The 24881-nt window shown below is 46.0% G+C and overlaps 1 protein-coding gene across 2 annotated transcripts in view; it reads right to left on the reverse strand.

Moving 5' to 3' along the window:
- The window catches only part of MITF (melanocyte inducing transcription factor), an 86929-nt gene extending 79771 nt beyond the window's left edge, over positions 1-7158 (reverse strand). Inside the window, exon 1 of one of the 2 annotated variants that reach the window (XM_072347282.1) lies at positions 6828-7068. In XM_072347282.1, the coding sequence (XP_072203383.1) occupies positions 6828-6931 (104 nt within the window). In that variant the 5' untranslated portion in view covers positions 6932-7068. Of the gene's footprint in view, positions 1-6827 lie in introns of both variants that reach the window. The other variant, XM_072347283.1, reaches the window with a different exon arrangement.
- Between the last annotated feature and the right edge of the window lie 17723 nt (positions 7159-24881).

Genomic DNA, 24881 nt, shown 5'->3' on the forward strand with positions numbered 1-24881 from the left:
CCACAATGGCCACTGACCACATCCCCCAGTGCCACATCTACCTTTTCCCTGGACACCTCCAGGGACAGTGATCCTACCACTGCGCCAATGCCTCACAACTCTGAGATGAAATTCATCCTAATATCCAACCTGATGCACAGCAACCAACGAAAGCAGCAGCTTGAGAGAGACTTAAGTTCATTTTGTCTCTAAAGAACAGCACAAAGGGAAACAGAACATACCTGTGAAACTAGCTCATGGCTTTTTGGGAAGCATTTAAAAGGATGAATCCAAGAGATTGCCACATTGCCACAAACATGTCAGTTGTTCTTATAGCTGAAACATTCTCACTGAATAGAAACTGCAGGATCACCCTCCAGCTGCCTGAAACCAAACCCAAAATGCATCGGGTGGAGAGAAAAGAAAAAAAACACAGGGTATTTGTTTGTCCTTAAAGCTCTTCTCCTCCAAGTAACACACAAATCCCAAAACAAACTCCCCATGTCCACAAATGCTCGTCTGCTTAAATTGTGAAAGCATAATCTTCACGGAACTGATTAAAAAAAAAAAAAAGCTTGTTTACTGCTAAAGGCTGCTAATTACAATATTAAAATAGTAGCCCAAACCCAGTATTAAGCTCACATTCTGCTTTACATAGCAGTACAGGCACCAATCATCGCAGCGAGCAGCCCTGCTGGCTGACGCTGGAAGCTGTAATTATATACAGCAGCAACACATTTCTGCCCTCAACCTGCCTGGCCGGTCCTCGCAGCAGCTGTTGGCAGCAGGGCAGGGCAGGGGGCTGCACACCAGTTGCTCAGAACCACTGAGAACTGAAAGAAACAGAACAACCCACCCAGCCACAGCTGCATGCTGAGTACAGAGCTGCTAGCACAAACACAACAGCAGCCCTTGCAGCAGAGATGCTACCAGAAAAAGTGAGCATGATCCAAGCACGCTGTTAGTGGTTGAAGTATTAACTAGCAGCTGCATTCTAAGCCTTTCTTATCCACGTTCACAACTCTTTTATGTGTAGCAGCGATACCTACACCATGCTGGAAGAACAGCCTCTTTAAATTCCTTACTTTCAAGTAAAGCCCATAGACATCAACTGCCAGACCACTGTGAGTCACAAGGTGACACTGTGGCCAACGTTACTGAGACAGAGTGCTTTGAGAAGGCACACAACAGCCTCGAGCAAAAGCAGTGTCTCCTGCCATCCCTGGGCACGAGGGCTGGGGGCACACTGCAGGCCTCATAGGGAACACACTATTTCAGTCCTGAAGCTCAAATCAGCAGCAGCACTTTATAGCTGCTGCAGATGAAGCAATAGCATTATTTTATCATAAGTCTAGAATACGATATTTCTCCCCCATACAAGATGGAGTGTGAAATTATATGCAAATCAGTAGTCACCTTGTGCTTCCTAGCAGCAAAACAGTAAACGGCATCATATATAGTGATGTAGTAGTTAACAGTACAGCAAGATCTGCCAGGCCACCCTGCCTCATCACATTGTCTTTGTTCCAGCAAAAATGATAGGAAAAGACAAATGTTATCAAGTACAAACACTACCATAATACATTTCAAAAACTTTTAGAATCTTAAATAGAAAGAGTTGGACAATAATGGCCAAGGGCCCGAGCAGCTTAATGAAAGCTGGACTCTCATTTTGTTCCCAGAGCTGAAATGGCAGACTGTGCTCTGAAGACAATTAGCAGTCAACATGCAATTTCAATTTTAGCAGAAAAGTAAACAGGAGATTATTCTCATTTCACTCTCAGCATCTCAAAGTGGCTCATTACGGAATGTGAACAGAAACAGGGGCTGTCTCCTGTACCCTCATTTTTAACGGCTGTACAGATTTCTTCCTATTAAACTTCTAATCTTAGAGTGTAGAGATGGGAAAAAATGGGTAGTAAGATAATGCATCCAAGGGTCTCTTTTGCTCTCTTCTTCTAGATCCTGACCACACAGTGCAGCAGGGATTGGTCACGCTGCCTCCAACAGTTCTGGAACTGCCCTCTGAGATGATCACAGAGTGTTTGTATGTCACACACATACAGCACAGGACGAGCTCCATGGAAAAATATACCAATTCCAGTTGTAACCTGGGTTCTCAAAATCAGTCTTAGCCTGCGAGGGAGGCTCAGCAGTGAGGTATGGATTTACTTCATGTAGAGTCTATGTACTCACAACAAACACAGCCAATAGTTTGATAAGCAAACCCAAAAGATGTTCATCTGCCCAAAGGTGCAGAGTCAGTGCAGTCAGCTCCATCCCAAAATATCTGCGTGCTGCATGATGAGCTTGGCAGCCAAGCACGGTTCTCCTGAGAAAAGCAGGCTGGGGAAGTGAAAAGGTAACGTTTAATAGCTCCTATCAAAGCAAATGCTGAACAGAATTTCATGGGCTATTTCTGTTTCTGTGCTAAACAGCAAAGGCCTACTGCAAATAGCAGGGAGAGTTCTTCTAAAGAGAAAAGGTCACAGCAATCTTTCACGATGAAAAATGCTCTGTTACAAAGATCAGTACCAGCTCCTAATACAAAAGAAATACCATTTTTCTGTGCAACTTCTTATTGTCTCCATATGTTTACACAACAGAGACGCCAATTACAGCCTTTCCTTTCAAGTCTGTTTTCCAAAATAAAAGAATACAGGAATATTTGGCTAATAGGGTTTCCTTCGAGTGAAGTGAATGTGAGGTGCAGAACAAACATGGGATTACAGACTCACTCACAGAAACACGATGGAAGACATTTCAAAGACACAGACCTCTGGCTCAGCTGTGCTCCCACTGCCCCTCAGCTCAGTCTCTTACCATTGCCTTTAGCCAACGTGAGCTGCACACCACTCAGACATTATTACCTTTCAGGTTCAAATACATAATGATCCTCGTAACAGGCTGAAAAATATTTCAGGAACTTTTTAAAATCTGTTCCTCCAAGATACATTTTTCTTTTTTTAAGCACGCTGAGACACAGTTCCTGGATGCAAGCACATGTGACCAGTTCTAAATAAAGTCTATTTTCCACTTCTTGCACAACTGGAACAGATGTAAGCAGTAGCCTGAACAAACTGCATTGCAGAACCTAACCAGAATATAAAACACTCAAATAAGTTCCGTAAATAGCTATGAAGACTACCTCCAGTAAAGCATAAATACAGTGCTGAGGAGCCTCAATGTAATCAAGTTCCAATTTAATCACCCTGCAGAGTTCATTTGTAAAATTAAATTTCATCATCTGCAGATTGAGGCGCTTCAGGAGAGTCCTGTTGGGCTCCACAGTAAGCACACATCTCAGATATGTTTGCTTCTGGTTACATTAACATTTCCTCAACAAACACTGGGCATTATAAGGAAAGCTGTTATTAAATTCAGTCTTCAGTAGAGCACCAGGGAGAAAGCAAGTGCTCACCAAGGGATCCCAGCTGGGCAGAGGGGAGCTACAAGCGGATGGAAGTAAGGCACTGACAGCTTACATCACTGCTGCAGCAATGACAAACTCTACAGCTCGATGCTATTGCTCATAAAGCAAGAACAAGCTTCCTCTACAAGTAACACGCAACTTAAAAGCATTTCCTAATAATTTTTTCCACTAAAAATAACTCCAGTCTCTGCATCGTTCCAAACCAGTCTGAGCATAAACCGGCTGCAAAAGGGTAAAAGAAAATAGCACAACCAGTAGCAACTGAACTGCAGGTAAGTGGCTTTATTTAGAGCAAGGAAGTAAATGACAACAGCTGATAATTATGTCCTGGCACTTCAGAGGCAGCTCATACCAATGCACACGTATTACAGGGAATAAAAAAGAAAAATGCATTTGAATTTATTTATTTATTTAGCCACATTTGGGTCAGTTCAGTGCACTGTGTGCATCTCAGTGGGTCAAGCTGTGCCTTCAGTGGTACTCGCTCAATATTCATCCAAAGGAAAACATGTACAGAACAGGGCAGGAGCCGGGTCAATAAGCGGTAACCACATGCAGAATAGGCAACAGGACAAGGTAAATACTACAGCAACTGAGAGTAACAGCAGCAGGCTGCAAGGCCTTCCCTTGCAGATCCCAATTTGATACCCAAGGCAGAGCTTTAACAAGTCAAATGATTTAAAGAAACCACATTAGTACAGTGACAGATGTACTGGAACAGTGTTCTGGTGTCTGTGTGCAGAGGTGACATCTGTGTTTACTTCTGGCAATCGCTGATTACATTCTTCAATTGATCGTCTGAAAATAAAACTCCACCCATTTCACTGTGCACTGCTTACATCAAAAAGGAAACCTTATTTACCTGTTCATTTACACAGGTATGTATTCAAGAGCATGTACTCATAAATTAGGACTATTGGCCTCTAAAAATGAGGCAGCAAAGGAATGAAGTACGAATGTGAGGAGGGGGAAGGAAACAAGCCCAGCCACTGACACATGAGTTCAAATCCAGTTTCCTCCCACAGCAAGGAGTCACTGCGGAGAAACCAAAGCAACAAAACCATCATCTCAGTTTTCAAAGATGTTCAACCACTGCAAATTCCAGAGAACCCTAAGTGTATCTAGCACTTTGTACAAGAAGCTAGCTTCTCACAGACCTGAAGGGTTTAGGAAACGTGGTTGGAAATGATGCATCTTTGTCCAATGAGTTCTCTTTGTCCCTTGTGATTAAAGCTTTTAGCTGACATTTTTCCTTGGCTTCTAGCATTCAGTTGTGGCTTGGCCTAACTTCGTACAGTATTTACAGCAAAAAGCTTTTGTTATTGGACCCCTGGCAGCTTTGGATTGCAGACTTGAATTATGAAATATGGATGGACTAGCTGAGAAGGCACACCAACAAGGAGGAATATCGAGCTGGATGTCATACACTGGAAAACAAGCAAATGGGGAAGATGTGAGGAGAACATGACCTGAACAAGAGGCAGCCAGGACTGAGTTCAAGTGCCAATAAAACACTTCTTCTAGGATCAGAGCCACTGGCACTCCTATGTAGTTGTGTGTTTTTTTTTCTATCTACTCACAATTTCAGTGCTATGAGTAAGCTGAGGATGCTTCTCACTTCTTACTGCTAAAAAGCATCAGAGAAAGCCCTGAATGTTGCTAGGAAATCAGCAGTTCTCACCAGGGAAAGTAGCAGATCACTGTTAAGCCCCATCCCCTAACACCAGTGCTTGCATCTACAGCCTTACCCAGGAGAGCAGGCAGAACAGAGAAGACTGTAAGAAAGCAGTTGTGGCCACAGCCCCATCATAACACCATTTGAACCTGGTGCTGTTCCACTGTTCTGATTGCATTACAGGAGAAAGCAGCACAGTGATGCTGGATTCCCCAACAACCACCCATCAGACTGGGTTCAGGCCTGAGCAGTGCTGAAGGACTGCTGAAGTCCCCACAGATTATAATCTGCATGCTGTGAAGCAAGCAGGCTTGTGAGCAATTTCTGCCACCCATTATCAGGTTCCATCAGTCTGGCTCTGGGACCAGGTTTACACGGACCTAGCAGGGATTTCTGGGTCCTTTGCTCTTCAGATCCAATGGGGCCAGGATATGCTGGGACTCACCTGGAGAAGACAGCTGCACACAAGGCAGCAGGCGACATAGCAAGATCAGCACACCAGCCCACACGTTGGGGAAAGTCAGGGAAGCTCAAAGTGACAACAAGGCATCAAATCACAGAAGCCAAAAGTGCTTGTAACACTGTTGCAAGATAACTTACAGATTACAGAGGATATGACTGCAAAGGTACGACTCTCATGCACCAGACAGAATCTGAGGCTGCTGCAATCCAGGCTGATAGCTGTGCATTGGTGACCTGCACAGTGACTGCTACAACATGGTCACTGACCCCACACCACCCCAGCTGCCCCCACAGCAGCAGGTCCACCTCCTCTGCACCCTTCACATCTTTCACTATGAGACTGCTGTGTTTCTTCAGCACTCAGAGCACGATCAAGAATTCATCAGAAGTCAGTCTGACACGCAGCGCAATCCAAGTTCATTCCAACAGTTTTTAATATTTACTTTCCCATTCATTTTCCAGCTACACGCACAAGCGGACGCAGAGCATTGTTCAGAAGCACAAGCCATGACTGTGAAGTCAGGCTAACAACCCGGGCTGCAATGAGATACACCCGCAGCAAGAACCTGACGCTGGGGTGAGGGTTTGCTCCCAGCCCTGGGCTCAGAGTGGAAGCACACAGAAGGCAGAGGAGGTTTCAGGCTACCGGGGGGCACAATAACACACCGCAAGAAATAGAAGCCTGTGTAGTTTTATTCCCCTTCAAAACAAAACCATATCTAAGCGACACAACCACTTCAGATAAGAAAAAAGTGCGTATCTCCGGAAAAAAAAACACAACACTTCAGGAAGAAGCTGACACACCTCGCCCAAAGTTTCCAATCCCCAGCGCTCGCACACAACACACCTGCTTTCAAAGTCAAATGAAAGAGAACGGCCCGGAATACGAGACCTTGCGGCGACCGCGCACCCAAAACGCAAAGCCCGGAGCGCACCGCACCGCCTGCCCCCGGCCGGCCGGGACTGCGAGGACTCAGCGGGGCCGTGCAGTGCAGAGCAGTGCAGAGCAAAGCAGTGCAGTGCGGCCGGCCCCGTGCCCCGCCGACAATGTCCTTTACATAATGGCACGGCGGGGACGGGCCCGCCCCGCGCAGGCCGAACAAAACTGCCATTCTTGCAGGAAGCACCGGCTCAATGGCTGCTTTTAACGCGCTGCTCCGCGGGATGTTCCCGTCCGGTGCCGTTTATCGTGTCCCGCTCCCAGCCCGTACCCTTCCCCCAGGCCCCGATCCACGCCAGGACAGCGCGTCCCTCCGCGGCCCGGCCGCCACCGCCCACCTGCTCTTGAGGGGCTGACTCTTCAGCTCGTAGTACGTCTTGGGCTCCTCGTGGAACTCCTCGCCCACCTCGAAGTCCGGCACGATCCCCGACTCCGCCTGCATCGTCGCCGCCGCCAGAGGAGAGCCGCGAGGTGACCGCCGCTCCGCTCCGCTCCGAGCCGCGCCGCTCCCGCACGCCCACAGCGCCGCGGTCCGCCCCGCCCGGCACTGAGTCCGCCCCGGGGCCGGGCCGGGTCGGGCCGCCGCCTCCGCCCGCCGCAGCGCTACAGCTCGAGCCCCGCGCCGTGCCCACCTGCGGCCCCTCGACCCCCGCCCCGCTCTGAGCTCACGGCGTGACGTCACGGGGCTCGAAGCGCTGCTGGGCGTGACGTCACCGCCCCTTTGCGAGGCGGGGCTTTCCGTGACGTCCCGAAAATCCGCGTTTCGGGGTCAAAGTGGAAAAGTACGAGCTGGGGGCCGGCCCTTGCTAACGGGACGGGCTCGGAGTGCGGTGAGAGGCAGGGAGGGACGCTCTGAATGCAAACGATGTGCAGGGAAAGTGTCAAAGCGGCGCGGAGTGAGGTTTGCGTGACTGCAGAACGCCGGGGATTCCCGTCCCGGGGCGGGGTGAATTACTAGCACAGCAATTTCAAGTCTTCCTTCAAGTTTTACATGCATTTATCAATGAACAACAACAACAACAAAAGCCATAAACGTAGCTGAGAAAAGTGTGATAGAATTGCTTTAAAAGAGCCAGCTGGGTTTCAGTTTTTTGCGGCAGAAATCCTGAGAATTACTCCAGATGGAGCAGGGAAACGAGCAAACATCCCATCCCGGAGCTCTGCACAAAGGGATGCTGTGACTCCAACAGCCTGGCTGGCTGCTCTCATCGCACCCCACATGAGCAAAGTTGAGCACACAGTTCAGCATTGGGTCTTAAATGGCTCTGCAGCCTCCAAAGTCCGTGCGGTGACTCCACAGCGAGAGCAATTACTTTGCTGAATCTGAATCAGAGGCAACAACTTGGATAGGGCCCCAAAGAGTGTTCTTTTGAGCCCACATTGGCAGATGGTGGGGATAACTCTGAGGAGTCGTGGGCTTGCTAACTGCTCTGGGGGAAAGAGGGGGGGGGGGAGGAAGCAACCACCAAACAAACAGAACAACCTGTAAAAAGCCCACTGCCAAGCTGTGCTTCCAGCTGAGCTGTGGCTCCTTGAGCTCAGTACGGTCCCAATGGGATGCTTCTGTGAGTGAAGGATGGTGCAAGGGGGCAAGGAGTAGGATGCAGCTGGTTGTAATGGCTTCTCTTCCATTTTTCTAGGTGCAAAACACGATATATTCTGCTGTTCAAAATATACAGAGTATGAGGTTTCAGCTTTGCTTTAATTATAGCACTAGTTCTAAAGATCCAGTATGCAAATCTATGTCCTAGGCGATGACGCTGCTCTTGAGATATTGCAGCTTCAGTAACGGCACTCGTACAGCTCACAGCACAGAGAACACAGCCTTTCCTTTCATCACCCCACAAAGCCCTTATTTCTGTCTTTCACCCCTTTACTGGGCCAGCACACAGTTTGTGTTCAGTGGGCAATGTCTTGCTGTACCTGGGCTAATTGGGGCCTTGACAGCATTCTGCTGAGTCATGAAAAGCTCTTCTCATAATAGATGGCATTGGTGTTTATAATTCTCTTGCAGAGCTTATCTTTCAGAGCAAAGGAACAATACTTCCCCTGGGCCAAAGCAGAATATTAGTATGTAAACATATCCCCAAACAAATATGATGCTTAAAGGTGAACCTATTATGCCAATATTGCAGTTAATTTGCTGTAAAAAATAAAGGAAATCAAACTCAAAAGAGATATTAGGTGAAATGAAAGAAGTGGCTGTTGTGCTGTCACGAGTTCTAGATTTCTATGGAGCAATTCTATGGAGCACTGAGTGTTTTTCAGTTGTGGATGTCCAGCGGGGAAGAGCAATTACAGACAAAGTGGAGAACAAAACACAAAAAGGTCATTGGTCACACATCAAATCGGTGGCAGAATGTGAGTTTTATTCCACTGATTGCATTACAGATATCACACACTGAGACCTTTCCCATGTAAGTTTTCTGTGGCACTATCACTCCTCCAAGGCCTGTGACCTATGAGCAGGTCCAAACCATCCTCACAGCCACATAGCCACGGGCAGCAAGCATGTTGAGCAGTGCTGCTTTGTTGTTATGATTATTCTCCCCTTGATGGTTACAATCCTTGCCACCCTCATTTGTAGTAGCTTCACTCACATATCCCATCAGTTGTATTTTTCTTCTCCTGACCTACAAATGCCATTTAAAACATTTCTCCCATCAATACTGTCACTCAGAATGCAGTTTGGGGATCTCTAGTGACATCAGGAGCAGCAACATCATTTGGTATCACTGTCAGTAGGCAAAGCATTTGCCACCCAACTCAGCAGAGTTCCCAGTTTGAAAGAATTTCCCCACAGCAACTGTTTGTGCTTTCATCTGAAGGAGAAAGGAAGCAGCCAGTGCTGCTACTCAAAAAAGCAAACAGGCATGTGACAGTTTTGAAGAGATTTCCCAGGCTTTAGCACTCATACCCTATACTGTATGCTGTGAGGTCTGGGATGAGAACAGCATTACTCCAGCAGATCAAGGCAAGAAGCTGTTACTACCTTCTCTCTCTACTGGGTAGAATACTCTGACGTACAAGAAAGCCAACAGCTGCACAGAGTGCAATAATTCCACGCAGTTCATTTGCATGCAGGGTTTGCCAGACACCAGAAGCAGATAGAAGTTTGGGGGGGAATCCAACAATTCTTTTGAGAGAGGGAATAACAGGCTGGGTGTCCCCACATCCAGGTAGGACTGCTCACCTCACACAACGTGGAGCCAGTACTAAAATCATTCCCTGTGAGATTTGCATCTGCTTCTCATAGAAAAAGTTTCTGGTTCTCAGAATGAAAATGGGCCCCCTCGCTACATGAGCACCCCGGGATAGATGAGCAGAAGTCATATTTTAAAATAGAGCTTCTAAGATTACTTCATCATACTTGGAACAAAGTCTGAAATGCCGTCAGTCCCAGGCTGGTTTTATCAGCAGAACTGAAGGTGATTAATTCTGCAGCTGGGCTCCTGAATGAATTCTGTTCCTTTAATGAGTCATGCACTAATTCCTAGCCCTTTCTTTCTTCATCTCTACCATATTCTTCTGTACTTAAATGGATGGGTGATGGAAAAATTCAAGGGGAACTATACAGTATCCTTAGTTCGATTTTCACGCGTTCCTCTTTCCAGATGCTATCTCATGACACGGGTTAGCAACAGCAGTGGTGGCACAAACAGAAGCTGCAATAGCAATGTCATCCTGACTCTGCTTTAGGAAAAACAAAAACAAAAAAATCCTGGGCTGGGGTTTCAATCATTCCTTCCAGTTCTTGTACCAAAGACTAGCTTTTAAGATTTCCACAGTAAAAGAGAGTGAACAGATGCTGCTAAGTCCAAGCAGACAGTGTTGGAGGTCACCACGTCTCTGTGCAGTGAGGAACTGCAGAGCCTGCAGCCAAGTGGGATTGGGCTTTAGGCAGTCTTGTCTACTGGGAGGTGACTCCCAGTACTTACCCCAGGCACTTGTACAGGCTGGGAGGAGTTGTCCTTGAGAGCAGCTCGGCAGAGAAAGACCTAGGGGTCCTAATAGATGAGAAACTTAACATGAGCCAGCAGTGCGCTCTGGCAGCCTGGAAGGCAAATGGGATCCTGGGCTCCATCAGGAGAGGGGTGGTCAGCAGGGATAGGGAGGTGATTGTCCCTCTCTACTCTGCTCTTGTGAGGCCCCATCTGGAGTACTGTGTCCAGGTGTGGAGCCCTCAGTACAAAAAAGATATGGAGATTTTGGAAAGGGTCCAGAGGAGGGCCACGAAGATGATCAGGGGGCTGGAGCACCTCCCCTATGAGGACAGGCTGAGGGAGTTGGGTTTGTTCAGCCTGGAGAAGAGAAGGTTGCGGGGTGACCTCATTGCAGCCTTTCAATACCTGAAGGGAACTTACTCCCAGGAGGGGAGCAAACTCTTCGAAAGGGCTGATAATAGCAGGACTAGGGGAAATGGTTTTAAGTTAAAAGAGGGAAGATTTAGGTTGGATGTTAGGGGGAAGTTCTTTACTAGGAGAGTGGTTAGGTCCTGGAACAGGCTGCCCAGGGAGGTTGTGGATGCCCCGTCCTTGGAGGTGTTCAAGACCAGGTTGGACGGGGCTCTGGGCAACCTGATCTAGTAAAGGCGTATGTTTGGTGGCCCTGCTAGGCAGGGGGGTTGGAACTACATGATCCTTGAGGTCCCTTCCAACCCGGGTCATTCTGTGATTCTGTGATTCTGTGACTCTGCTCATGGGACAGCATTGGAAATGGATGATCTTTAAGGTCCTTTCCAGCCCAAGCCATTCTATGATTCTATCGTCCTTCCTGGACTGGGGAGGGGCTGCAGGATGGAGAAGAGATGTCTGAGGGTTCTCTGCTTGGGTCCATGGCCAGCAGAGGACCTGGGGATCTAACTCTAGGAGAGCAGCAGCAGAGTGGGACACCACGTATTGCCATTCAACAGTGACAGTTGGACCAGGGAACAACCCTTTAAAACTCAGCAAAAGCAATGGAATAAAGCTTGCAGGGGCAATCTTATTTGGTGTAACAAATCTGTATAATCAAACCAGTGCAAAGACCACAACAGATGTAAATAAACCAAGTTAAACTCTAATGCTGATTTAACATCATTTGGTACAGCATCAGTGCTAGTTAAACTGATTATAGAGCTAACTGGTTTCAGTGAGTTTGCCCCAAGTACTGGCACTGGCTTAACTAGACCGCTTAAAGTCAAGAGAGAGCTCCAGCTCTGCCAGATTTTCCCTGTTGTATTTAAACCAGCACAACCTGTAGGGACATGTGAGTGACTGCTTTTAACAGGGAGCAAAGTGCATTGAGAAAAGAGGACTTGGCCCAGGAGCGCTGGTCACGGGCACCTTATTCTTAGCTTTCTTGAGAAACTGTGTCATCTTAACACCAGCAACACTTAGGTCTAAACTTGTCCCTGAAAATCCTATTATAAAAGGTGAGACCAAAATCACATTTATTTATTTTCTTCCAAAATATGCATAATCTGATCAATTTTGGGGGAAGGTGTTTGTTCTGTCTCCCCGCTGCCCAAGAACAGTTTTGAATGGAAAAGCATTTTTTTTTTTTTCTCAGTAAGAACTTTCTACAGCTTTCTATTTTGACACAGACCTGTGAATGCTTCCCAAGCTTCATCTGTCTTTTGAGAGAGACTTCATTACAGGAGCTATTTGGAGAACAAGACTTCCATTATTTTTAAGAATTCAAGATTATACACTGGAAATACAAACGTCTGTACTTAGTAGTCACAAGCTTGTGTACTAAGGTCCTAATTTTCCTGATTCGCATCAGGCCTTTACACACATTCCACAAAGCACAAACCTTCTCAAAGTATCTTAAGATACACATTCCCTACTTGAAGTCAGAATCCCTTTGGTTTTTCTCATTGTCCGTATTTCCACAATCCTTTTCTTTAACTCCAAACTGCACAGAGATAATTGATAGCATAAAAGGCCCAAGACATACAAAAGATTCCCAAAACTCTTCTTGAGTGATCATTAAGTGCTTTATTCATAACTTTTCTACTGCAGAAACCCTAACAGGGATTTAATACTTTTCTCTCAGTGGGTTGCCATTGATCTGACAAGAGGCAATGCAAGTCTGTGTCATTGCCTCCATCTACCTGGAATGGAGAATTTGCCAGAGGGATTCTTTCTGTGAAGGCAAGAGACTTGGTTTGAAGAAGCAGGCTTTGTCAGACTCATTGCCTACTTGTGAAGGATACATCAGTCATGGGAATGTATCAAATACCTGGTTTTGAGATGCTGACGTTCCAGCTGAAACCCACCTACAGCCATAAAGAGATGATGCCCCTTCTCTCAGTATCTCAAATGTATCCATACAAGAAGCATGAAATTAGGCAGCTTGCCCACCAGTCAGCAATATGCCTCTGTGTCCTTGGGTTTACCCTTCTGTGCACTTATCAGTTCTCACTCTCCATTTCTCTGCTCCATGCTCATCCAGCACTTGTTACCATCAATTCTGGTCCATGAAGAAGGAGGGCACAATGCACTTTGGGAGAAAGTCAACATACACCAAAACTGTAACCCACAGGGCAAGTCACATGCTATGTAATGACCCCAACAACAGTGAGTGAACCACTACTTTTGAAGCATTCATTCTGGCAACCCTTTGGAAGCGCAGATGCCAACACTGGGTGGTTTATTAGGAGAGTTGAAAAAGAACACCATTGCTTGGACCGAATTTTACACAGTTAGGTGAACAGAATACATGAACAGACAAGAGGCTTAACTTTCCATGTCCTCCTAGATGATGTACTATGAGAACTGGGTATTCAAGCTGCTTCACATGGCCTCAATTACTTGACAGAGCAGCTTTCATAGACATTGCTAAAGTAAGTTGTCTTCCCTCCAAGGAGCTATTCAATAAGAAAGCCAGACCTGGAGTTCATGCTGCCTGCTTTCCCAGAAGTTAATGCCATTACTGTGGCAAAATGGAATAAAAAGTACACTCTGTACTGTTGTGGGAGAATGGAGAAAATAGCCTACAGTGATTTCCATAAAAATGTCATTGCACAGCAAGCCTTAACACAAAGTTATTTGCAACATGGAAAGCCCTTGCTCAGCAGCATTCTAAGTCTACTGGGTAGGTGTGAGCTCTGAACAGCCAGATTTGCCTGGCTGAGTTACCTGCCCATGTTCACCTGTGCTGTTCTAGATAAAGATGGAGTGTTCTGTGCTGGGCTTGGAGCTCTCATCTGCCTGCTAGTGCCTGGGCAGGACACTACAGCTGCTCTGACCCAGAACTGTAAATGAGTACCAAGAAGTCCAGTACTTGCCTCACACCCACAACTGCAAGCAATCACTTCAGCCACAATCATTGCCAGCATCTCCATAAGCCTTTTACATAAAATGCATTATTTATATTTTCTCCGTGTTATTAGCAAAAGGTGTAGTCTCTGGCACTTTCCTGTATCCTAAGTGTTCATAAAGCTTTCCTTGATGTTAGCAAGTCTATTAATAAGAGCTGCAAGCAATCAGAGCTGCTCCACCAGCCTGGGAGGGGGAGTGTTGGTGACATTGTGTTCCAGCTGAAAGTCATGCAAAACTCTCTACACCTTCTGAAAGACGTCAGCATCATCAGCAAATGCAAATGTGCAATCACAGCACCTCATAATTATTGGGAAGTTTCAGGCCCCGTTAGCACTGCAGATCCAAGCAAGCAGGATTCTTGCCCGGCTTGGTTGCCATCAGTACAATTCAGCAGCAGATCCACATGCAAAGACGACTTAACCATACACCCATCTGTATGAGTGTGTTGTACCCCTCTGGGTTTCTGCTGTGTGGCTGAGCACAGATCAAGCACTTTCTTACTTGTCTGCCATCAGGGCCAACAGGACAAGCAAAACAGCCTTTGCTGTGGGTTACAGCAGTAAGACTGTTCTTTTGCTGTCTGCAGATGCATTTGAAACCCCATATCAGCACTCTAGGGAGATGCTGTCTGAGCTCATTGCAGTGTTAGTACTGGAAAGAACTTGTAGGACTCATTAAGAAATAGTTCTGTTCTTGAGTCTGTCTTGCTTTTTTTAAAGCACTCAGGAGACAACAAAACCACATTTCCTTTTCACACTCAATTTTGTGATCGGGGCCTGAAGTGCTCACTGCCAGATGTTGCCCTGTTTTCATGCAATCTGTGCAATAAGCACCAATGCCAGCAGCTATGATAGCCTATGATGTTGGTGCACAGAACAGCCAGGTAAGTGTTTTACATATAGCTAACCAGAGCAAATATGCAATGTCATATAGTTTAAATATGTTAAACGTATAGTATAGATGCAGTATTTTGATCAAGCTGCACATCTTACACCACCAAACATCAAGATGTTCTTGCTCAGCATCACACCACCCCCATGCTTATTCTTCATCATCATTCTTGCACATCCATCATGCTATTATTGATACTTAGATATACTGTTTTAAGCAAGGGGGAGAAAAAAAACAGCTATTTCTTTTATCCAAATTCTGTTCTGGATTTCCAGATTTCCCCTTTTATCAAAATAATGCAATCTTACAGAAGTATATGAAAAAGATGCCAGGGTGTATATTTATGGTCCACACTCAGCACTAACAAATAATTCACCACAAATAATGACATTTCACTCCTATTCCAGTGTTGCCCTTTTCGCCCTTTTCCTCAGGTCCCCGTATTGCTGCATCACAAGAAATCAGAAAGATCAGATGCCCAAATGTATGGAAAGACACAAGGAGTCCTCACCACACGGGAGGTGCTGTGATCTCTGCCATCCCACATCTTGCCACTCAGCCTGCCCTCTAACCACTCCTCATCTGTTTGATTTTCCTGTCCTTTGCCTTTTTAATTAATGGTGAATGAAAATCCTCCCTGAAAATCACTCCAACAAACCAGCCCTGTGGCTTCTGGATGATCTCAGGTTTTAGATTCACCAAAGATTCGAAGGGATCCCTCCAGTGCAAAACCAGAGGAGATCAGCTGAAGAAATATAAAGAATTTTGTTAAGAGTTGCATTAGAGAAATAAAGGGCACACTGGCATGCTCGAAATGGACGAAAGATGCTAAGCACAAAGTTAGTCCCATGGTCTCACTGAATGCATTCCTTACAGACATGGTGTTAAGAAACATGTAGATGTGGTACTAAGGAACACAGATCACTGGGCAGTGTTGTCGGTAGGCTGTCAGTTGGATTAGATGATCTTACAGGACTTTTCCAAACATAATGACTCAGTGATTGGTCAGAGAAAGCTCCTGACCTGTTTTCTTTTGCTGGAAAGGGGACATTAAGAATGAGAAAGCAACAGAGGGGAATTCCATGGAACTGAGCTGGGAAGCAGAAGGAATAAAGAGTGCTGATTGCATGTCTGGCATGCACCTGACTGACATTTCACTCTTAAAAGTGCTCCCAGTAGATTAATGCAGACAAATGAGAGTGGAAGTCATCTGATTCAAACATGTGTTGAACAAGAAACCACATAAATGAAAATATCAAGGATGCATTGAGTGATGAGGCAAAGAGCTCTAGTCTGTAAACATTCTTTCACAGGAAAATCATGTGCTTTGTATTAAAAGAAAGAGGAAAAAAAAAAAAAAGTTGTTTTCTTTTGGCAAAACTCTGTTAAAATCCAATGAGCCACAACTAGTTATTCACAGTGGGATCTGAAGCTTCCATTGGGCTGCTCTGTCTCATGAGGTCCTATTTATTCTAGCAATGCTGTCGTGTTCTGTCCATTGAGCTTCACCTTGTCTGCATACACCAACAGGGCTCCCAGAAAGGAGTCACAGGACCACCAGAAATGTTCCCTCCTGCAGTCAGCAAAACAAGGAAGTACTGAACATGGGCTGCGGCTCCTGCTGACTCCCGCTGCCACTTGGAAAGTTAGGCAGGAAAGTCCTCACTCACCAAAATTAGGTCACTAAGGGAGAAGAAGCATCCCTGCACACTGTAATGGTGAGAAACTTCCTACACAAATTATGTGGGACTGGCAGCCTCCACAAATGCCACTCAAAGCATTCTCCCACTTCCAGGCTCCTCTGGAGAAGACACAAGCAATGAGATTCTTCCATTCTTTCTTTGCCCATTCCCAGTTTCTCCAGAGCTCCTCAAAGAGGGATTTGTTGAAATACACATGAAGGGAGTGCTGCAGAAGCCCAGAATCTGTGGTGCTGATGTATGCCTGCCATTGAGATGTGCCCCATTTGGCAGCCAAACCTTTCTGCCCTGGAGCCCTTAGGGACGTATGGCACTTTCTGCTGAACAGGTCCATGGTGACAGACAATGCCTTTTGCTACACCAGAAAGCCTAAAGTATACTCATTAGAATCACCCCAAAAGTGGCAAAACTAATTATATCTACATGTTTGATAACTTTTCCAGTATTCATGTTCTGCTGGTAAATCTTTTTGGCTCAGTACCACTTTGGCTTTCTTTTCTCCCATCTAATACACCTTGTTTCAGGATTATCTAAATAAAACAGCTGATTTCTTTTCCTCTCCCTGTTACTTTGAATATGTCTTCATAACAGACGCTATCAATGGGACTTTTCCTTTGCCCATCCCAAAGTGAGCTGCCCAACGTTGTTATAGAGCAGCAGCTCCAGTCAGTATCATCAACTACAATGCTAGGAGCCTACAGAACCCATTTTGTCAGTGAGTTTGGAGAGCAGCCAAGCCTGAGATGAGCTTTACCTTATGCTACCAAAGCATCATTGCAAAGTCTACATCAGATCTGTGACATCAGACCAGCATAAAGCTAACTCTGAGTTACCAAAATGCTGCTTGTCATGCCCAGAGCCCTCTTGCTATTGTCAGTACTTCCTGGCATGAACTCAGATACCATGAGATCTATGTTTTTTTTTCACATGTAGTTCCTTCCACATCTGACTTTTTAAGCTCAGCCAACACGACCCAGACAACAATGGGAAGGAGATGTGTTTAGAACAAAGGAAAAGACAACTTTCCAAATCGATTTACTAAAACATCTTCATTCTCAGCTCTGCAGAAATTTCAGCAAAGCCTGGAGGAGACATTTAGCTGGAATTTTGCACAAGTATGCACATATCCCTAGCACAGTACATGGGCTTGTACATGAAGGGACTCTGAACAACTAGGTATGCTCTGTCACACACGGCTGTTTACTCAAGTTCAGTTTTAGTGTCTACCATGACTAGTCCTACTGAAAGCAGTGGGACTATTTCCACAGAGGGGAACACAAGTAAGAACACTGCAGTTTGAGAGTGAAGATGTGCAATGAAACCTAGCATCAGTACCTCTCTAAAAGGGCATATTGTTGCCTCCCAACACTCTTGAAGTCTGGTTGAGGGCACTGTCAGCAGCTCTCTCTATGTGTGGCTGGTTAGGATGTCCCAGCCATTAACAAGACATGATTTCCTTTTTCCAAGAAGTCTCTTAAAGGACAGTTGTCAGACACCTTCCTTTCACCATCTTCCTCACAAAGTGAGCTGTCTCGTACCAGAAAAGAGCCAATGAAAGCCAATAGAAGGCTTCCTGCAGCAAGATGCCATGACTCCTCAGTCTGGATCTGAAGTAATTTTAAGCCTCTCTTCCCTACAGGTGTAGCTCCAAACACTCCATCCCAAACTCAGAGCCAACTCCGCACAGCAGCTGACTGAAATTGAAAGCGATATCTCAGCCATCTGTTTAAAAATGTGAGGCCATTGACTCATTAGTTTCATCCAACTGTACCAGCACAATAAAAAACACACGCCTTCTGGAGAACAATATCAACATGTGTGGGAGGGCAGCATCTCTGCAAGATGTGGTGGGATGCGGCAGCGAAGAAGCATCTCTCTAGAAGTGATCTGCAGGAGCTTTGTCCTGACTTGCCATGTTTGCTTTGGGTTCCCTCTGCACAAACTCTGGCCATTCCCACACTGGACAAAAGGCCATTTTGTTTGGGTGCTCTCCTTGGATTGGGGTTTTGGTGATGGGGACTGCTTTCAGCTGCCCTGCTCTCATCTAGCCATTCCCAATTAGCAAAATTACAACATTCAGGGATTGTTGCAATTCTGTTGGACTACTCACAGGCCAATCAGAGCTTTTTGCAGCAACTTTTCCAGATCAGGAATGAAAGCTGGCAAAGCTTAGTTTAACAGTGTGCCTCGGTTCATGGAAGCTACTGAAGAAAACATAAGGAGGGAAAGCAGATCCCGACAGAGTTCAACATTTGAAAGTTGAAGTCTCCTCCTCATGAGCTCACCATGCTCTGCTGAGCAAGTGGAAGGGAAAAAAATTTCTCTCAATAGCGTGACTTCAAGAAAGGAAGTTGTGTGGGCAGAGGCACTGGGGTAACTTTCAGTGCAGCAACATCTCCTTCCACAGCGTGCTGGCCAAGGGGCACTTGCTTTATTCCAGGTGGGGAAATTTCAATGGCGAGACGTAGGGAGGAAAATATCCAGTATCACCCACTTTAGAGATGTTTCTTTCTAAAGCAAATTATGGCTCCAGCCATAAACTTTTTATTGCTGCCTCTCATGCAGTTCATTTATTGTAACTTCCTTTTTTGAGTGGGCTGTTTATTTTTAAGCAAGCGTTGTTACATTTTTCACTAGATTACTAATAGCCACGTGCTCTGGCTGCTGAAGCTGAATAAGCTGATGTAACTGTAGGTCAGAATCTCAGCTCTTTCCTTAGCCTGCCCCCCCTCCCAAGTAAACATACAGAAGATGAGCTCAAGCTTTCCTCTAAGAGCCCAATGCACTTTGCACTTGTAGGAGAAGACAGAATCTGACTTCCAGCACAGCCACCAGACCTCAGTGTACTGAAGATGGGAAGGAGACAAGTGACATTTCTACCTGCCATTGATAGAGCTTTGCAAAGTGCAGGGTTCTGCGTCAACCCCTTATTTCTGATGCAACTCTTAAGAGTTAATAAACAATTCATTAAGTTCTTGCCCCAGCAGCTTTGGAGACTCCTTCCCAAAGCCCCAGTAGAAGGTTTGCTGCATTCACTAGCTCAGCTAACAGCATGATATTGGGGCACACACCCAAGCACTCCCCTGGCATTGTCAAGTGGAGGTTTTCCTGGTCCATCAAGCCCTTGCCTGATGGCTTGGGTCCCCTCAAAGCCAAGTGTCAGGTATTCTCCTTCCCAGTATCCTCCACCCACCAGATGTTTCTTCCCACTGAGAGTTTGTGATAGACTTCAAGGCCTTTCATTATTACTATTTTTGTGCATCTCTGTGTGTGGAAATGAGGAAATAGAATTGCTCTGGGTTTTCTAAACACGTCTTCCTCTCAGGAGCAGAGTTTACTGGAAGCACACATTCTTGGATAGGCCAGACAGCCCTGGGCTGCCCTTGCTGGGTGCAGAGCAGCCTTGTTGAAAGGCAGTTGCGACAAGCAGGCTGCTCTGGGTGTCTCCTTTCAAGCATCTGCTTTCTGCTTGCAAGCGTTGTGCAAGATGGAGTGGGGCCAAAGCCCTCCAAGCATAGCCAGCTTCAGAGACATCTGAGTGTGCAAGGGAGGACACCAACAGCGCTTCATCTGCTCCCCAGGCACAATCAACACCTCTGCTCTTCCCAGAGTGAAGGTTTAAAGGGGATAATATACACTTACTAGAAACTTTTCAGTTATTCACATCTGCAGGTCTCACTGAGGTAAAGTGCTCCTGTCCTGTCAGCATCACCTCTGCCATGGTATTCTCAAATGACAAGATTAGCCCTATCCAAGTTTTCAGGTGGTTGGTGGACCTGTCTTGCACCATCCTTTATGTTTACTGAGAAAGAAATTTGTTTTCTAGTATTGCTCAAAGTGAAGATTATTTGGATAAGATTATTTAATTCCAGATTCATCTGAAGCCAGATTTCTGGGATGGGCTTTGAAGAAGCCAATATGCTTTGGATCAAGCCTTCGGCACATTGCTCAATTTTCCATTCTTCTGCATGAAAACAGTTTACCAGTTACAGGGAGGAAAAGGGCAGCAGAGTTTTCCAGACAGCTCTCAGTACAGTGCAGCAGAGGCCGTCCTACCAGTTAGAGACCTCCTAACTCACAGCCACCACACACAAATCAATCTGTCCTATCGTTTTCAGTTGCTGAGGTCCCACCTGAACCTCCTGCTTTCATAGGATCAAACTGGGGCTTTCAACCAACAAGGGAACAAGGGCGTTTTCCCAGGGTATTTCCCTTTACCCCTCCGTGGGACTACAAATGCCACAGAGGCTCTGTGGAAACTTGACAGTTCCTATTTTAGCAAGGCAACAGATGATCGAGTTAACATCCAACGCTCAGCACCATCTCAGCCCACCTCTGTGCATCAAGATGCCTGCAAACTGTTCCGTGGAGCTGCTTGTCCTGTTATCTGCATGTTCCACTGTCTGCGGGCAGCGATTAAGCTCCAATACCCACTTTTAACCTCAGACCCTAGCAGGAGCTGCGAGCACTCTTCTAAACCCAACTTTCTGGAACGTAATTATCACTTAAACAGCGAAGAAACTTCCCCTCCGAATAAAGGTTTCTGTTCTCGCCTCTGGCTGCTGCCCGATCTGCCCAGCAGAGAGCGCTGCTACCTCGCTGCTCGCAGCCCCTAGCGCAGCTGCTGCAGGGCCAGGCTGCCATCGATAGGGCATGCGGGCCTTTCAGAAACAGAAGAGCTCGTTTTCTGCATCCCATCACCTGGGCGGTAGAAACATCACAACACTGACTTGAAATAACCGGCTGTGGCTGAATTCCTAAAGCCTTACCTGATGGCAAATGCTGCCGTCCTATAGCATAACTCCGAACTCAGAGCAGTTGTTTCAAATTCTGGGAGAGACCTTCAGAAAGAGCCTTGGAGGCTGGTAACCATTGGATACATGCACACCTGAACTCCTTTAGATCAGCAACCAAGTCCCAGGAGGAATGAATACAGCCTGGGAGTGGTGCCCTCTGCCGAGCTTTATGCCTTGAAGTTAAATACAGCAAGGCAGCTGCCACACTGCCCACAGGGATACGTATCTATGTACACCTGCTGTCACTTATGGCATCAGCAGTGATGTAACAGTCTGACAGGGGTTCTGCCCCCACTGCTCAGCACTTCCCAGCCCTAAGGAAAGGAGCAGCTAAGAGTAGTTTTAGACAAAGTCATCTCCTGGCTAGAGGACCAGCCGGGGCGCACTGAATGGTGCACAACCTCTACAGCTTGTTTGGGGTGAAAGACTACAAGCAGAGGTACAGGCTTTTAGGAATAAGGTTTCTAAGTCATCCCCATTTCCAAGGAGCAGACAGCATCTGACATTCAGTTTAAAGGTCCCAAGAAGCAAGTGCACTGATCAAACACTTATTTCAATTTGCTGTTTACCTAGCAAACATTTCTGCATCAGTTCCTGTATGGTTTTAAAGCTGTCAAATGCAGTGGCAATGGTATTTTGTCTTAGCACAAGCCTCTTTCTCTAGCATGGACTCTAAGATAGACCAGCCTACGCTTGCAGAACAATGGCAGAAAATGAAATGGAAGTGCTCATTTTGAGTGAATATTTGTTAAATTCCCCTCCAGCCCAGCAGACAGATTTGTGTGATGTGATTCATGCACCAAAGAAAGACTTTGCTGAAACGCAAGAAGTCAGCTTAGATTCATGAAAAGGTAACCTCTGGCTCATAACAGGATTTAGGGAGAACATTTCTCATGCCCGGTGTTATTTTTATCTACATTACTTAATCTCATTCCCCTCTCCCTCTCTGTAAAGATTACAAGCTCCAACACGATACCAGGGAGCACAAAGCAGAAGACGTGGCACTTGTTTGTAACATTCCTTTTGCAGATAAGCATTGACTCCAGATTTACGGCCACGCTCTCTCCTTCCCTACCCAAGCAGTGGTGGATTTGCTGCTTCATCAAGCTCTGCCCATTCTCTCCCGTATGATTCCTCGTGGCTTAAAGCACCAGAGGGCAGAGCGTAAATGATTGGCCCTGTCTGTCACTGATACACATCATTATTCATTTCCTTTTAGCACAATCTCTATCTTGGAAATAGGGAGGTGATGCCAGAGGAAGGGAGGTATGCTCCAGGGACAGAGTTCAAGCCTTGAGCCAGGCTGGTTTTATCTCCCTGGCCCCAAGTCCATCCTTAGTGAGGTGTAGAGGTGTGCATGGGCTCTGCCAATACATCAGGGAAGGTTCTGACTACCTGAAAGAGATGCAAGTTGGTATTTCACTTCTGAAATGCATTTATTTCCCTGTCTGAGGCTCCAATCTGTACCTAAAGTGCAATTTGAGAATGGCAACTTTCACGTTTAAATTAACTGTTGCTTAACGGGTGCTGCACAGTGAAGTTACCAACATTTTCTATGGGATACAGCAAGCTGATGTTGACCTTAAGGCTTAATTTAGTAACAAGATTACTCAGAGAAAAATAACGCAGTGAAAACCTTTATGTGACAAGGAAATACGCCAAAAGTCGACTTTGCCAGCGTGCTTAAGAGATAAACATTCGTTTCTTTTTGAGAACTTTAATTAAATTTCCTATGAATTCATTTGTAATAACAGCAATAAGCACCATATATGGCAATCTTCAATGAGCTGTTAGCAAGGTAATTTCCTGAATTTGGCTTATATCTTAATAATGGCCAAATCCAGCTAGATTTTAAAATACAGCTGGTGTGTATTATTCCATCCCGAGTATGAGGGTGTGTATGGACTGATTTGCTAGTCTGGGTGTGTAAAATAAATGACTTTGGCACTGCTGACACCAGCTTTTACTGCCTGCAGAATGATGCTCAGTCTCATCTTGAGATGCAGTAAAGAGAGAGTTAACAATGTATCCAGTTTAACAAAGAAGCCTCGCACATACCTTGCACGCTGCCACACTCCCTTAGCAGCCCTGGAGTGCTGTCAGAACCTGGCAGGGAGAGGCTTTGAACCAACCCACTTGGAGTCAAGCAGGCGAGCAGTGAGCTGTACTTTGGTCCAGCAGCCTTTGTCATGAAATGCAAGGGAAAGGGATTTGAGGGGCAGCAGCCTCTTCTCATAGATAAGTGAGCATATACCCGCCTTGTAACACTACCCATTTTTCAGGCGTTTCCGTGTTTCACACCTATAAACATAGTGAAATGCTTTGCTAAAGGGTAAGGAAGAAATGCTCCTTGCTGTCTAAGCCTGATGTCTGTATGGAGGAGGGAGGCTGTGCTCAGAGGATGAGCCCTATCGGTGGATGGAAGCTTCCTTCAGCAGCTGTGGGAGCTCAGCATGCCCTGTGCTGTCAGACATTCACAGCCCAAGTGCTAATATGGCAGTTGTAATTAAAACATCATGGCCAGGACTTCCAAAAGCCTAACCTCCCTACCATTAATTCTGAACAGCATTAAGTACTCCAGTCTTAGCAGAGGCAGAGTAAGTCACAATGCAAACAGACAGCAGGGATTATCTCGGGGTGTGAGGCTGACATGAAGCGGGTGACAACAGTTGTGGCATACAAAGCACGCTGTTGCTCTTTGGAAAGGCCACAGGAATGCTTGGGAAGAGCCAGAGGAGAACCCAGCTGAGAAAATGCAGAACAGACATCTGCTTTGGAAGGTACTGACCATTTGCCCTCCCACTCCAGGCAAGGAAATGCCATCCTAACACAACAGTAGTTGCTGCCCAGAGCAGGCAACAGCCTCAGGAGTACTTTAAAGCCTATTTAAACCCTTAGGCTCCCAGATTTTATAGATCCAGACCCAAGTGGGAAAGGCATCAAGAAATCCAAATCAGGATTAACCCTGTGTTCAGGAATGTCAACCATCAATGAAATCATGTGTCTAAAAAAGAACAGGACAATATTTTTCTTTATGAATATACAATAAGAAGCCTGCACCCTATGAAGCTTCCTAAGCTGAGGCAATGACTAAACTCAGGAACAGAAGACCTGGAGGCACAGCCATTCATAATCCCCTTTTTACAATTAAGCAAAATCTCACAAAGCTCCACCATGGGCTGCCTTTTACAAGCTGGCATCTCCCCAGAAGTAGAGGGGAGGATCCCTACTAGATCTTCAGTTCCTAACCCAACATATAATGCCTTTATACCTACTGAAAAGTGCTACTCTCTAGAGCTGATAAAACACCTCTCTAAGGCAGCCTGCCAGCTTAAATACCTGCTAGTACCTGCCCTCAGCATCAGCCAACAAGGCACAGCTTGTTCTCATTAACTATATCATCACTCCATCAGATTTGACATCTCTCCTGCTTTTCAGGGATGTTATGGCCTTGATTACCCTGCCTGCCTGAGCAGCATTGGTCTGCCACACTGAGCCAAGGAAGAACATCTGCAGTGTTGGAGATGGATCTGCTACACCCCAGTGTCCCTCTCACCTCTCAGGGGGTTTAGCTCATAGTATGAGATTGTTATTGCTTTAGAATCCCTCTTGATACCTGCTCCATCCTCCCCCCTGCCCTGCATGCTCCTTTCTTGCTTTGCTCCCTTTACTTTGCTTTTCCTTTTCACATTATCAAG

Source organism: Excalfactoria chinensis, chromosome 12 (assembly GCF_039878825.1).
Source record: "Excalfactoria chinensis isolate bCotChi1 chromosome 12, bCotChi1.hap2, whole genome shotgun sequence".
Classification (NCBI taxonomy): domain Eukaryota; kingdom Metazoa; phylum Chordata; class Aves; order Galliformes; family Phasianidae; genus Excalfactoria; species Excalfactoria chinensis.